General features: G+C 54.5%; 1 protein-coding gene across 5 annotated transcripts in view; it reads left to right on the top strand.

Moving 5' to 3' along the window:
• Fam163a (family with sequence similarity 163 member A) overlaps window positions 1-15266 on the top strand; it is an 86725-nt gene extending 71459 nt beyond the window's left edge. The window contains exons 3-8 of one of the 5 annotated variants that reach the window (XR_007349988.1): window positions 7777-7868; window positions 10210-10231; window positions 11050-11164; window positions 11626-13296; window positions 13649-13704; window positions 14138-15266. Coding sequence is in view for 2 of the 5 variants with exons in the window: in XM_048809932.1 (XP_048665889.1) it covers window positions 11072-11164; window positions 11626-12042 (510 nt within the window). In the remaining 3 variants the exon portion in view is untranslated. Of the gene's footprint in view, window positions 1-7776; window positions 7869-10209; window positions 10232-11049; window positions 11165-11625 lie in introns of all 5 variants that reach the window. The other 4 variants (XR_007349986.1, XR_007349987.1, XM_048809932.1 and 1 more) reach the window with 4 other exon arrangements.
• Window positions 15267-15691: the final 425 nt, after the last annotated feature.

Raw genomic sequence — 15691 nt, 5'->3', positions numbered from 1 at the left:
TTTTTAAAAGATCTCAAAGAACTTCGTTCATAATGCATAAAGAAACTTTTTTTGGCAGTACTGGGGATCTGATCCCAGGGCCTTGCACATGCTAGGTAAGTGCTCTACCACTGCACCCCTTTTTTGAGACAGGGTCTCACTAAATTGCTCAGGCTGGTCTTGAACTTGCAATCCTCCTGCATAGCTGGGATCACAGGTCGGGCACCACCAAGTTCCCAGAAGGCTTTTTGAAATCTTCCTCCAAGGTCTCCATCTCCCCCACCATCTCTGGCACACTAGTACCCTCCTCTGCTCTTAGCAGTGCCCCCAGGATGTTTCTCAAATGCCAGCTCCTGGAGACCTCCTCCTCTTCCCTCGGTGTCTGCGAATGTTCAAACCCTTCTCACTTCTATTAACCCAAGCAGCAGGGTGCCTCCCGATTCACCTTCCACTCCAAATCTGCCTTGTCCAGAAGATGAGCTAGTGGACACACTTCAGAAAGCAGAAGAGGGGAAGGCTATGGCCACTGTGCCTCAGCCTATGCTGCCACGTGAAGTGGAGGACCCACGCACTAGGCCTCCGAAGCCGTTCTCTAGGGCACAGGCTCATCCTGTTCTGGGGGCTTCCCCGATGAGCACCCACCTGTGGTTTTCAGCCCTTCAGCCTGACTCAGGGTTGAAATGCACCCCCACCCCCGTCTCCCTTCCATAGGAAGAGTCAGAAGCTGCAATTTAGGATCGCACCAGCCTCCCCACCCTGGCCACAGGGTGCAAAGGGACAAAGATCTGGCTCTAGGAACCAGCACAGGACTGTCCTCCTGCCAGAGAAGTCAGTGACTCTGCAGAAATGAGATTGGTTGAGACAGGAAGAATAATTTCAAGAGATGTACAGCATGGCGACGATAGTTCATAAACAATAATACTTAAAAATATATGCTGAGCGTAGGTTGTAAGTGTACCTGCCATAAAACCCAAGTACGTGAGGTGATCCATGTTACCCTTTCCTGATGTGTTCATTATCAAAACATGTCATACACCATAAATATTGATAATTTTTGTTTGTCAATTAAAAAATAAAATCATGGGCTGGGGATGTGGCTCAAGTGGTAGCGCGCTTGCCTAGCATGCGTGAAGCTCTGGGTTCGATTCTCTGCACCACATAAATGTAAAACAAAGATATTGTGTCCACCTTAAAAAAAAAACCTAAAAAATATATATTTTTAAAAAATAAAATAAAATCATAAAGATTTGAGATAAAGATGATTTTTTTTTTCTCGGTTTTGCTTCCTCTCCACATCAGAACATTGGCTCTAGTAATCAATAGGACAGTTTCCAGGAGGGGTGAACTTGGAACCTCATGTGTACTGTACAGTGGACTTGAGCACATGAATCTAAGGCACATTTGGAGGTGAATGTCCCCCTGTCCCCTAAGGGAGCTGGAGTGGAAGCTCTGGTCACATGGCTGAGGGGAGAATTTAGTTCTGAGCCAGTCGGACCCTTTGCCGGCAGATTCGGCTGGCCGCCCCCAGGTCCCCCTGTGTCTTGTGCTGGGCTTGCCCCAGGTGGGGCTGCCTGGGATGTTATTTCGAGAGCCCTCTCCTAGGGCCCTCTCCTGTGCTCTCACAAAAGCCCTGCGCCTCCCCACCTGCTCACCCAGCACTGGATTCTCGACAGTCCTCCTCAGAACACTTACACCTGTTTTTTGAAGTTTGCTTTGAAGTGATTGAGGATTCTGAATAGATCCTGATGCATTTTAAGGCCTCTAAGCCCAGACACTGCCCTGTTTCACCGTGAACAAGCCCACAGCCTGGCCTGGTCAGACCCCTCGAGGCCGAGGAGAGGGGACCAGCAATGCTCCCCAGCCCCCACGCCATGTGAGCGCAGTCCCCAAACCTCCTGGCGGGACTTGTTATGTCCTTCAGGGAGAATGACCTTGGGCTTGGTTTCAATTTCCTTGGGTACAGTCCTCTCCCCTGCCTCAAATCCTGTCCCTCTTGGAAAGCCTGAGTCTGATGACCCTCTGCTTGTGACCAGTCCTTACAGCTGGCTCCTCTGGCCATCTCAGCCTGATGCCAGGCCTCTGCTTACTCAGCTAGCCGCAGAGGTCAACCTCTGTCCCTTCAGCAGCCTGAGTTCTCAGCTGACATCTTGCCCGCACGTTCCTCACATGGCAATAGCTGTACTGGTTCTGGAAAGAGTGGGGACAGCAAGTCCCGGGTCTCCCTGAAATAGCCCTGTGACCTCGGCCAAATCACCTTCGGAACTTTAATGTTTTCCATAAAATAAGAAGAATCAGAAACTTCCACGCTTGGGGGCCAAACCGGATGAAGCCCAGGGAGGCAGTCAGCTGTTCGGGTGAGCGTCCTAGGAAAAGAGAAAGGAAACAAAGCTGAGTCAGGGGAACCAGCCCTTCACAGGTTTGCTGCTTCAGCCCTTCCTCCAAGGCAGGGAGGGGAACTGCCCCCAGGACCTTAAGAGCAGCAGAGACAGCAGCCCACACTCATCTGAAACGACACATACGCAGGTCCAGGGGTGTCGTACAGACTGTGGCCAAGCTGGGTTTCAGGAAGAGAGCCCACAGAGGCCAGGAGAGGGGTGTCAGAGGTGGCGGTGAGGTGGAGCTTGAAGTGCCCTTGAGGTGCTTTGCAGAGGCGACAGGTGGGTGGTGACAAGCAGGACTCCCAGAACTTGGCGTGCCTTGACTGACTAGTTTCTCCTTTGGACAAATCTGTATTGAATATCTACCATGTTCTAGGGCTCGCGATTCACTGGGCAGCGGAGTCACACAGCAGGGTGCTCAGGGGCTTCCTCCCAACCCAACCCGAGCTGGTTCTCAGGCTCTGCCAGCGCAGGGCTCCCGCGCACCTGTGTCCACTCTTCTTCTGTGGCCAGTGCAGCCTCCACTGAGGGGACGCGCAGAGCAGCCTGAGCTTTGTCACCGCAGTCAAGGAAGACGTGGGTTCAGCCTGGCCCTGCAGAGGCATCAAGGATGCCAGCAGCAACTGTCCCCAAGAGCTCTGCCACTTTCTTTCACGCTCAGTAACTAGTAAACAAGGAGTAAATAAAGAGAACTGCCATCTTACACCACTCACCCGTGACCCACATGAGCTATGGATTTGGGTTTCCTGGCATGAAATGTGCTGGCTGGGAGATACGATGAAAAAATCACACAACACAGAAAGAATTTGGGAACTGAGGGCAAGACGGCTCTTTGACCTTAAGGGTCAAGCTTGCACGCTGGAAAGAGGGTCTGAGCCCATGTTTGGTTTATTTTATAACAGGGACATCAAAGGCAGGGATGAGGTTTCAGGGGCAGACTCCTTCTTCATGGTGTCTTGTGGTCAGCAGAGTGACTGACATCTTGGCAGGTCACACCCCTCTCAGGAGCTGTGTGGGATCCTAGGCAGAGCCCTAGGGGGAGGCTCACCTGCATCAGGCCATCAGTCCCTGACAGGGAATTCCGGTGCCAGACCTAGCCCCTCACTTGGCTGCGATGCGCAACAATCCACATACAGCCCATGGGCAGCTCGTGACAGGGAACAGTAGTGTGTGTTCCGAGTGTGCCAAGGCTCAGAGGTCCCAGCTAGAGTGTTAGTCAAAGTCATGATGCCATCCCTAGGACGCACTCTGACCTGAGCAGTGGGTCAAGGACAGAATGAAAGAGGATGACAGTTTTCACCTGCATCAGCTCAGGTACAACTCAGCTAAGATCTGGGGTCACCTGTTCTGCAGGATCTAGGTAGGATTTGCTCAGAAGAAGCCCAAAATCTGTCTCAAGGGCCACTGTTTTCATAATCATCTCTGCCTCTAAGCACAGAGGACATCAGGACCTCTGAGGCTCCTGGGGCAACATCACCCCTCCTAGAAAGTGGCATAACTTTTAACTAACACCCTCCCCACATTCCCCATGTAACCCTCATCCCATAAAAAGGTATCTTATTTGTCTCCATTTTGCAAAGAAAGAGATCATTAGTTGTTCAAAGTTATGCAGCTAATGGGCATGGAAGGTAGAATCAACCCAAATTATGGGCCTCGCAGCCCAGTGCTCTTTCCGCTACACACAGCTAAGCAGGGCAGACTAGAGGGCTCTCTGGGAACAGCACTCTGCATGGAAAACAGCTTTCCTAGTAGACCCAGTCATTCCTGCATCCAAAATGTGCAAAACACCAGAGAGCCGGAGTGGACCTTAGTAAAGGCACAAGATCTCAGCCTGCAAATGGCCTGTAAGCTAGTGAAGGAGGAAGTGTACCCACAGGACACCAGTGTATTAATCCACACAGGCACCTCAGGGCAGCAGTCCTGAGGAAGGCCAAAGAAGAACATGCAATGTTGAATCCATCCTGGAGGGCTCCCGGGGGGAGGTGAGGGCCTCCTTATACTCTTTTGGTTTGAGTTGGATCTGAGATGCAGAAAAAAGACGAAGTAATTACACTCCTCAGATCAGAGCACATCTTTCATCACTGGTCCATGAAAAGCCCCTCTCTCATTTTCTTTTTCTCTTTTATTCTCACCTCTACATTCATTCCCCTCTTTCCATAGGCAGTCACCAGTGGTTGAGTTCCTCTGAGTTCAATCCTCAGGAACCACCCCCCCACACACACACAATAAAACTGTTTTAAATTCTCTGAGTTCTCCCAAACTGGTTATTAGTTGATCAGTTTCTGGGTACTATCTTTTTTTTTTTTTTTTGGTACTAGGGATTGAATGAACCCAGGGGCTCTTGACCACTGAGCCACATCCCCAGCCCTGTTTTTTATATTTTATTTAGAAACAGGGTCTTGCTAAGTTGCTGAGGCTGGCTTTGAACTCATGATCCTCCTGCCTCAGCCTTCCAAGTCACTGGGGTTACAGGCATGCACCACCATGCCTCTGGGCACTATATTTTGAATATTAGTTTGGATCCTGGTTTCCTGAAAGCTCCAGATGCTTACTGGTATGCGTTGAAGGATTAGGGTGTGTTCCAGTCTCCCTCTTCCAGCTTTGGGGGTACCTGTCTTCCCAGACCTTCTCCTCGGGCTGCTTATTCTCTGAGCTTTCTAGCACTGGCCACTTCCACTGCTTCAGCACTGGATGGTGTCCAGGTTGGGGTTTGTAGGAGTCTGCGATTGGTGTGGCGTCACTGTTTCCATATTAGAAGGCATGACTGTCCATCCAACTTGGAGCGTCTGTGGGGAGACAGTCACCTGGGATCTTACCTAGCCGCCATGTAGCTCCCCCTCTTCTTAATTCTCCTGTTATCCCTTAGGGTCACCCCTTCTGAAAACCACCTGCCCCTGGCCCATCATTACATCCACGTCCTTGGGTTTTTTACTTGGTGATTTGCAAGAGTTCCCCGTCTCTCCTGGAGAGGCTCCTTCTCACACAGCACTCTCCGGGGAGCTGCTGCGGTTGCCTATCTGGGGCGAAGGGACCTGTGCGGTCACCACCTCTTCCAACTCTCATTCTCTAGTCGGGGCTCAGAAATGGGCAGAAACACCATCAAAGGGAAAGGACCCTTTTCTTTCCTCCCCTCTGACGGCTTTGCCTGAGGACCGAGGTCCGAGGAGACGGGTAACAAGGGGCAACGCAGCTCCTCTTCTCTGGGGCGCTAACCTGCCGTGTCAATTTGAGTTGATAAAGCGGTTGGAAGGCCTAATTGGGTCAGAAGACCCTGAGATGGCTGGCGCAGAGGCCCACTCAGTCACCCACGTTCCCGGGGCCGGCAGGGCGCAGGGCAGTGCCTGTTCATCACATGTGCTGTGCAGTGGCTGCTGCATTTCCTGCCAGTGTCTGCCGAGGCTGGGAGGTGAGGTGACTCTAATCCAGTGACGCTGAGTCACTGAGGGTCCTTCAGAGAGAGCAGAGTCCTGCCCAACACGGAGTGGAAGACGTTCTATCACAGTGGCTTTTAAGTCCCTCCCAGCCTTTGCTGGCAGAATGGCCTCTGGGGCCCTCCCATCCTAACCTCGTTATGGGTGCCATCCCCAGACGGATGTGCCCTTGACTCTTCTTAGACTTCCTTCCTCCTCCTGACCTCTGGCCCACTTGCCTAAAGGACACAGAATTCAAAGCCAGTCTTGCTGTGGGCAAGATAGGGCTTCACTAAGTTGCTTAGGGTCTTGCTAAAGTTGCTGAGCCTGGCCTCAAACTTGCGATTCTCCTGCCTCACCCTCCAGAACTGGAAATACAGCTTGCACCACTACACCTGGCTGGGGTCTGTTTTTAACATGTGGCTCAGGTGATTGTCACTATCAAGCCCATTTGAGAAACCCTACGTTAGGGGCGCGTGGTGAAGTAAGTGTAGACCTTCTGGAAGGAGCGACAGCAGCCCTGGGTTCAGGAGTCTAGTCCCCGGACCTCTCTAGCTCCGTCTCTCTCTTGCTGTGTGTGGTTAAGCAAGTCCCTTGACCTCTTTGAACTTGATTTCTTCATGTAGAAATAAAGATATTGGGCCAGACCTCTTACAGTCCTTACATTTCATGAATTGTTTTCTATAAGTCATTAGTAAAGTAAGCAAGTATGACACATGGTTTGTGCCCCAAAAGCAACTTCTCCCCCAAGTACTCCTTTATTTTAAAATGTATTCGGTGGGAGAAACCTGACCAGCCCCTCTGCTCTCTTACTCCTGGGTGGTAGATTCTCTTCTAGCTATTTTAAGTTACAGATGCAGTCTCAACTTGGAGATTAGAACACCAGTCCTGAGTAATAATCAGCACCCTCCAGTCTTCTCCCTTCTTTGGGTCTGGCTCTGCTTAAGGCTGGAAGTGGCTGGGGAGGAGGTGACACAGGTCCCTCTGCTGTCTGACACTACCCCCACCCCACCCCCCACTTTCCCTCCCTAACTGCACTAGTTTTACGACCTGCCAGGATAGAAATCGTGGGGTTCTGATACTGAGAGCTGGAAAGACCTTAAAACTGGCCCTTGCTCTTGTGAATGGGGCGGGGTGGGGTGCCCCCTGAGATTCCCTGTTGTGCCCCTCTCTCCTACAGTTCCCTTAACCCCTGCAAACACCCCGTCTCCATTCGCAGGTCCCTGGCAGCTTTTGCTCAGCCCCAGGTATATGGGGACCGCCTTCAGCCTCTTCTGCTGGGATTTCTGACGACTGGTCCCACTGGGTGGGATGTCGGTCACCCCGGGGCCAGCCCTGGTCCTCCTCCCTCGTTGGAGGGAGGGATTCACAACTCAGCAGCAGCTCTGCCTGGAAAGTCTTCCTCCCCAGTTATTCACCAGATGAATGACCCACCTGCATTTTATGGGGGACAGAGGTGGCTTTGTGGATCCTGAAACAGATGTTCTTACATTCCACTGCACAGCTTGCACACCGCCAGTGCTCAGGGTCTTCTGACGTCACTCACGACTGGGTAGAAAGAGCCCTGCTGTAACCTCCACGCACACGGGACCTGCGTTCCCAGCAGTGAGAGCCTCCTAGGGAAAGGAGGCCAGGGTGCGGGACCGGGAGGCCTGGATGGGAAGGACTGAGGCCGCTCTGCAGCTGCTCCCAAAGCTCCACTCCTGGCACCTGCTGGCCACAGGCACGCCAGTCCTTGAGGCACCATGTCTATCCTCTGGCCTCCAGCTTCTGGCCAAGGTGTGAGGGGTCCAGACAGCAGCATAGAGGGAAGGAAATGATGATGGGACCTGATACCACCTTACAAGTCTCCCCGGGTTCTCAGAGGCCAAGGCAACTATGGGGGACAAGAAGCAAAGCCCTTGGGAGACTTCCACCTAGGGTCAGGTCATGACCTAGTGCTCCAGCCTGTCTGTCCCCCCAGCCTCTATGTCCAGCCTCCACTGACCTTCCTCTTTCTTCTCTGGCAGGGACTGATGCCCTTGGCCATGAGGAACCCCCAACCATTATTTGCACAGGTGCAGCCTGTGTGACTGAGCCACCGCTGCTCCAGCTGTTTCACGTAAGTGAAGGCACAAGCCAACCCTCTACCCCCACAGACAGGTGTCGGGGACCTGAGTGTCCCCAGGAAGCTGGATGGAGAGGGAGCTTCAGAAAGTCTTGGTCCTGGACGTGGTCCCCACTGAGTCATTGTGCCCCAGACCTGCCAGGACTTGGGCAGAAACACAGGGCTCCTGCTCCTTCTCACAAAGCTCCCCAAGAAGCAGCTGGCTTGATGGAAGCCCACAGCCTGACCCTGGCATCCTGGCTCAGACACTTGCCGTCCTGTGACCTAGGCTGACCCTCCTGCATTGTGGGGTTTTTGTGAGATTTTCAGGGACGTGTATTAGTTACAACAAACCTAGCAGCTTAAAACAACACACACTGATTATCTGAGTTTCTCGGTGTCAGGAATCCCCGGCATGATGACCTGGGTCTGCTGCATCCTGGTCTGTCACAAGTCCTCAGCAGCCCTCGGCGTGAGCATGCAGGGAAACAGGGCAGGATAAAGTGATGATGTAGTGAAATCACATAAATTCTCTCTGGCCAGAGGTTCATCTTTCCCCCACTAGATGCCTCAGTGAATCCCCAAAGCCTGGCCCACTATGCATCTGGGCAAAGTCAAATTGATCTTGAACAGTTTGCAGATGGGATTAAGCTGAGAGTTGCAATTTTCTGCCCCCTGGTGGAAAACTGAAGTAATAACTGCCAGGCCTGTAACGTGCTACACAGTGAAATGATCTTCCCACTCTTCTGCACAGGATGCATGATGCTGGGGGGTGAGGGGTATAGGAAGCAATCCAAGACACAACCCCTGAGTGCAAAGGACTGGCAGTTTAGTGGAGGAGTCAAGATATCCCCACGCTAAAAGTCCACTAGCATCCCCTGAGGCAGAATTTGAAGAAGGAACATGGAAAGAGGCATTGCAGTGGAGTCCAGAACTGAGAGAGCAGGGATGGGGAAGATGAGGAAGGCTTCTCCAGCCTTGAAGGATGGGCGGGATTTGACCAGGTGGAGATGATGCGCTTCTCCACTGAAAGCCCCTAGGGAACCCCCTTCATCTCCACAATGGTAAGTCCCAATTTTGTGCCTTGCCTATAGTCTCTCCAGCTACACGCCTACCCTTACACTTCTGGAACCCTACTATCCCAAAGTCCAGGTGCTTCTCGCCTCTGGACTCTTCTTTCTTCCCTGTCCACCTGTCTCCCACTCATCAGCCCGTGGGATTCAAACATGACCTTTTATGGCACACCTCCCCACTACGCAGTTGCCCTTCTGATGTCCCCAGGCCCCGGGACTGTGATGTGGCTGCCTGTCTCACTCCATGTCATAGGATGTGCTGAGTGTCTTCATCACTAAGCTATAAGCTTCCTAGGAACCGGGGCTACCTGACAGGGCCGAGGTGCCACGTCGGGGAACTGGAGGGAAAGGTGAATTGGTAATGACGCATGGTGGGGAGGGGAGGGCAGAGGCCTTGAAGCTCTTCACGAAAGTGTGTGCCCAGATAAATGTATACTGCAGACAGCGTGATGTAGGGAAGGCGCTGGAGCCACAGAGGGGAAGGGGGGCCTGGTGGGAAGAAGAAAACCCGTTAGGAAAGCCGTCGCGTCAGTGCGGGCCTGAGATGCAGGGCCCTAACTCGGTGCAGTGGAGAGCAGAAGGCCGGGAAAGGCCAAAGAAGAGCCTAAGGATTTTAAAGTCTGAGTGTCTAGGGGCACATCCTATGGCCTGATCACACTCATGTACAACTGAACCCCCTGAGACCTTGTCAAGAGGCAGACTCCGGCTCTTAGGCCTCTGGTGGGACGTTTCCAGCCAGCTCCCCCAGGATGCCCAGGCCTGGTCCACAGACCACAGGCAGCCGTGAGGCTGCTCAGCACCCCTCAGTGAATTGAGAACAGTGCTCTTGTGAGGAAGGAGCCCCCCCAGAGCAGAGTGGAGGGCCGGAGGTGTCTTGGAATGGAGGAAAAGGTGCCTCTTCCTCCTGGTGAACACACGGGATGCCCAGCTTGGTGAGCAGAGCGCTGGTGAGGTCTGGCCCCCACTTGAGGAATGAACAGCCTGCCACGCCCTTCAGAGAAGCCCTGGTGGGACACCCCGAGACTCAGAGATGGGGCGCCTGTGTGGAGAGCAGAGTGATGGCTTTAGCCTGTCCTAACTGAGTTTGAGGTGACAGTGGGCGATCCAAGGGAAATGGACATCTAGTGGCAGTTGGAGACTCACCTGGAGTCCTGCATTGGGCGCTGTGGGCTTGCTGATGGGAGAACGAGAGCAGGTGGGGCTGGGGGACTAGCTCACCCTCGGGGCCTTCTGCAACGGGTGACACTCTTCTCCCAACATCTCTGCCCTTTTTTGTCTTGCAGGTCACGGTTCCCTTTACTGAACGTAAGTGCTTACAGTCATTCTTCCATCCTCCAGACACCAAGTCCCCACTGGCCAGTTCCCTGGGAGGCCTGGACAGCCCCTCACTGAAGCTTGCCTCCCTCCTGTACCTTGGCAGGACCAGTCTCCCCGGCCTGGACACAGCCTTCCAGGAGCCTGGGCGTGGCCCACCCACTCCCTCTGGTCTCACCTCGCCTTGTTTACCATGAACTGAAGGCGAGGAGAGATACCCCCAAAAGGAATGTGGGCTTGAGCAAGGGAAGAGCCAGGACCATCTGTGTTTGTACCCAGGAGAGCAGCATGGCCTTGGGGGGAAATGGACTGGGCAGAATCCCAGCCGATCCATCAGGCCTCAGCTCCTCCTGTATGGAACAGGGATAGTTAGTGACCACCCCAAACTGTCCCTGTGAGCAATGAAGGCCTCCCGTGGCCAGAGCCTCAGCCCCCACAGAGGCCGGTATTCTACTGGTAGGGAGAGAGGAATGGGGGCAAGAGGACTGCAGAGGAAACAAAAAGAACCTGTGACATCGGAAACGGGGAGCAGAATTAGCACCCGCCTCCTCCCTGGAGTCCGTGGGGTAATGCTACAGTGATGGAAGCTGTACCCACGAGCTCTTCTAGAGGCCAGTCCTCTACTCAGGCACCCACCTGCATCACTACCTCATTTTATCTCACAGGGAGCAACAGCTCTCACTCACCCCAGCTCAGGCTGGCCCCAGCCCCAGCCCCTGCCAATCTTCAGGCCCCGGGGTGCTGAGGCCCTCCCAGCTTCTGGTGCCCTCAGGTCCCCTGCGTCTCACCCTCTACACACGTCTTTGCAGAGTTGGATGGGGCATCGGGCGGATGACCGCGGGAACGGTCGTGATCACTGGCGGAATCCTAGCTACGGTGATCCTCCTCTGCATCATCGCCGTCCTGTGCTACTGTAGGCTCCAGGTCAGTCCCCTGGGCCTGCGGCTGGAGGCTGCCCGGCCACCGGCAAACCACTTCATTTTGGGGGCAGAAAACTGGAAGCCCACTTTGGGCCCAACAAAGCCCAAAGCCATGGAGTGTAGGAGACCTAAGTCCAGGAGGCTGGGAGCTGTGGGTGGTCAGAAGGGAGCCACGCACCACCCTCTGCACCCTTCAGGCACCCAGGGAGTGGCCAGGACATACTGGGTCATCACATTCACCTGAGGTTTCGGGAGTGGTGGGAAAGCCACCCTTCGGGGTATACTCTGAGAGCTGCTACTGGAAAGCCCTCAGCCCTGCCTTCCACATGACATGTGTGTCCTTCTCTCTGCCCCCCTCAACCGTAGCCTGGAGTTACTACACTGAGCAACAGGGAGAGAAAAGGCAAGGTGTGCATGGGGGCGGGCGTGCACCACCTCTCAGCCGTCTCTGTCCCCTCCCCACAGTACTACTGCTGCAAGAAGAGCACAGCTGAAGATGCAGACCAGGAGGAGGACGAAGAGGAGGAGCATGGCCTTCCCGCCCACCCCAGGGGCCCCACCTGCAATGCCTGCAGCTCCCGAGCTCTGGACGGCAGAGGCAGCCTGGCACCTCTCACCGGCGAGCCCTGCAGCCAGCCGTGCGGGTTGGCCGCCGGCCACTGCACCACCTGCTCCCCTTACCACACCCCCTTCTACATACGGACAGCTGACATGGTGCCCAACGGGGGTGGAGGCGAGAGGCTCTCCTTTGCTCCCGTTTGCTACAAGGAGGGGGGACCCTCATCCCTCAAACTGGCAGCGCCCCAGAGTTACCCGGTGACCTGGCCAGGCTCTGGGCGTGAGGCCTTCACCAATCCAAGGGCTATTAGTACAGACGTGTGACCCCGTCCACCCCAGCCAGCACACACACCAACGCTGCCGCCCGGAGGAGCAGAGGAGGCGGCCAGTGGCCCTCCAGCAGCCCCACGAAGACTCCTTGTTTCTTTGGCCTTTCTTGCTCCACAGCGGAGGGCTCGCCAGGTTGAGCTGTTGAGAACCAGGGCAGGCCTGGCTCCCGCCCGCCCCCCGTGGCTCACAGGTTGGGGCCCATCTGATAGGCTGGCCTTGCCGCTCCCCCAGTTTCTGTCTGACTCCCCTCTGACCACCCCCTGCATCACCACAACCCCTTCCAGGACCCCCAAGCCCCGGCTCTGCTGGCTGGGCAAAGGAGCCCCAGGGAACACGGCTCTAGGGGCCTCCAGAGCCTGTGGGAGATGAAGCGGCCATGTCCAGAGGAAAGGGGGACAGAGGGCAAGGAGAGAAGTGAGGACTGGACACCCAGAAGTTGGGGAGGGCAGGGAAGGTGAGGCCTGCATGCTGGGGTCAGCCAGGAGCTCGTTCACAGTCCAGTTTTCTACCTTGGGGGCCAGGCTAGTACTGTCCCTGGAGCGGATCTGCTGGGCTTGTGGATGACTGAACATCCCACACCTGCCTCTGCACCGCCACCCCATGGAACACCGAGCTGACCTTAAAGGTCGTGGCATGGGTTATGTAGGGTCTGCATTGAATATCCCTGTCCAATCCCCTCCCCCACCGCATCCTTTCTCTGCCTTAGGAACCAGCTGCCCCCTACTGGAGAAGCTTTTTCAAGTTGTTACTAGAGTTCTAGAAGCTTAGCTCTGAGATCTCTCTGGTCCTCCCAGGCCCTGGTCCACCTCGCTTAGCGCCACGCATGGCCACAGTGCTGTGGGGAGGTGTGCGTTCCTTTCCCCAGGTGCACACGCACCAGTCACCACCAGCAGGCACTGAGGGCTATGTCACAGTCAGTAATAGCTGCACAGGACAAGCGACCAGGGACACCAATGAGCAAGAAAAGCAGCAAGGACAGAGGTGATATTTTAAAATTGTTTTTTAGTTATAGATGGACACAAGACCTTTATTTTATTTATTTACTTTTATGTGTGGCTGAGGATCAAACCCAGTGCCTCACACGTGCCAGGCAAGCGCTCCACCACTGAGCCCCAGCCCCAGCCCCCAGGAGGTGATTGGGGGGCCAGTCCCTATGGCAACCAGACAGAAGGTCCAGGAAGAGCCTGGAGTCCGTAGGGCAATGCTGCAGTGACTGAAGCTGCCCCCACAAGCTCCTCCAGAAGCCAGGTACTCCACTTGGGCATCCACCCGTGTCACCAGATCATTTTGTCCCACAGGGAGCAACAGCTCTCCCAAGCACTAGAGGGCTCCTGAGGATCAGGTGTGTCTTGGCAATTGACTTTTGTGCTTGCTGCCCTCCTTGGCCACCCCACTCTCCGGTCTCCTGCTGGTGGGACATTTATTGCTGTTTCACTCTAGTCCCAAGTTCAAGTCCTGCTTACAACCTTGCAGTGGCCTTACGCTTTTTCAGTCATATATCTGATGCAATTTCCAGTAGCTTCTGCATTAAAAGGTGGCTGTCCCTGCTTCTAAGGGCATAGCTAACCCCTGCCCACTCCTGAGTCGCTGAATGTTACAGATGGCGGCACAGGGATGAGGCTGGCCTCTCTGCTGAAATCCTAGTATTCGACACGGGTAGGTACAGTGGAGGGAGTGGGAAGGGGGACGCCCACCTCACGTCTCAACCTGGAATCCAAGCACACTGGGTTGAGAAGCAGAAGACCTGGGCTCTGGCCCCATTTTGGTCACTCACTGGCTCTAGGACCAGTCACTTCTCTGAGACTCTATTTTCTCCAGGAAGACGAGGGTGAAGTCTAAGGGCCCCCTAGTGCTGTATGAAGTGAGGACTTCCTAAAAACAGGTGCAGCCTGGCTATTCCCTCTCGCCCTCCTCCTCCTGACGGGGGATGGATATGCTCCCAGCTGTCTGATCCTGTGTACAGGGATGCTGGCTGAATTCTAACTGTCAGACAGACATGTTTGACCCCACGGAGTGACCTCCTCAGGTGGGAGCTCTGCTTCTGCACCAGGAAGCAGCTCTAGGTGGGTCAAGGAGATTTGTCTCCCAGTGCAGGGAACAGCGTTGATACCTTTCCTGGGCGAATGTAACCCTGTGATGAGCTGCTGGGCCTGGCCGCCCTCCCAGCTTCCTGAGGACCAGCCCTGGTGCCTTGCGCCCCTTCAGTTCCACAGCTGATGACCCCAGGGCCACAGCCTTCCTCACCAAAAATAACAACTCCATCGTTGCACCTCCTGCCTTGGAAGAATCAGCACAACCCAGCTAACCACCACCCACTTCTTGCGCCTGATCTGTTGGGGTCCCTGAGGACAAAGCATCCCACAGCATTGTCTCCTCCGGCAGCTGTCCCAACCTAACTGCTCTTAACCCAAGTCAGAATCTAGGTCTGGGGTGTTAGAAGGCAGGCCACTGCCCTCCCCACGCAGCCCTCACTGCTCAGAGCCCAGGCTCCAAACCAGGCTCAGGCTCGCTTGCCCCGCTGTAGCTGCCGGGCCTTGTGCTGGTCAGCTTTTCGTCATTGTGACCAATGATACTTGATCAGAACTTAGAGGAGGAAAAGCTTATTTGGGCTCCATCAGAGGTCTCAGTCCATGGTCAGTGGGCTCCATTGCTTATGGTGGAAGGGTGTGGCAGAGGGAAGCAGAGCCAGGGAGAGAGAAGGGGCCAGGGACAGAAGAAGCCCCCGAGGCCACATTCCCAGTGACCTACATCTTCCAGCCACGCTCCACCTGCCTATAGTTCTCACCAGTTCCCAGAAAATCCATTCAAACTATTAATCTATCAAATCATTAATCCACGGATGAGTCCTGAGCCCCCAGGACCCAATCATTGCCTAAAAGCCCACCCCGGGACCTTGCTGCGCTGGGGAGCCTGCCTTCCACGCAGGATGCTGCGGAGATGTTCCAGGCCCAGACGGTGACAGGCCTGCCCTGTGGAGGAGGAAGCTCACACCACTCGGCCACACTGTCCTGTTAGCTGTGGCGTCTACTACGGGACACTATTTATACACTCTTCAAACTGAACCCTGAACAGGAAGAGAAGGAGGCGGGCCCAGTCTTCTCCGCCATCTTTCTCGGCCTCCACTTCACTACTCCTGCAGATTTCTTGTCTTGCATCTTTGATAACTTGGAGTCACAACCAAGTGAATGTCAAAATAAATGAGAAATTTGAAATAGAAACTCCACAGGGTTCTCCATTCTTCTCCCGGGGAAGGGGCAACTGGGCTTGGATTTTAGAGGGAACTCTCCATTTCAACACCCAGAAGGTCCGTTTCCTCTCCTCTACTGCTCACAGGTTAATGAGGCCTCACCTGCTTCAGGCAGCCCCTCCTGGGCTCAGCTGGAGTTCACATCCAGGGAGGATTGATTGCTTTGGGGGAGAGGGATTGTGCTAGCTGCAACCCAGGCTGAGAGGTTCTGCCTGTGATGCTGAGCCTCACTGGCCACAGCCAAGTGGGTTGGGCAGAGATGACAAAACAGGAGCCTTATAGAGTAGTGATGGGAAATAACTTTGTATGCAAAAAAGAGAACTTGGGTATGAAGCCAGAGTGTGTCTGCATCTGTGTAAGAGAGGCTCTTGCTCCACCTCAGGGTCATGGCAGCCA

This window comes from Marmota marmota, unplaced genomic scaffold (assembly GCF_001458135.2).
Source record: "Marmota marmota marmota unplaced genomic scaffold, marMar, whole genome shotgun sequence".
Lineage (NCBI taxonomy): Eukaryota > Metazoa > Chordata > Mammalia > Rodentia > Sciuridae > Marmota > Marmota marmota.
Note: the sequence above shows the minus strand (reverse complement) of the source record. Positions and strands in the feature narration are given on the sequence as shown.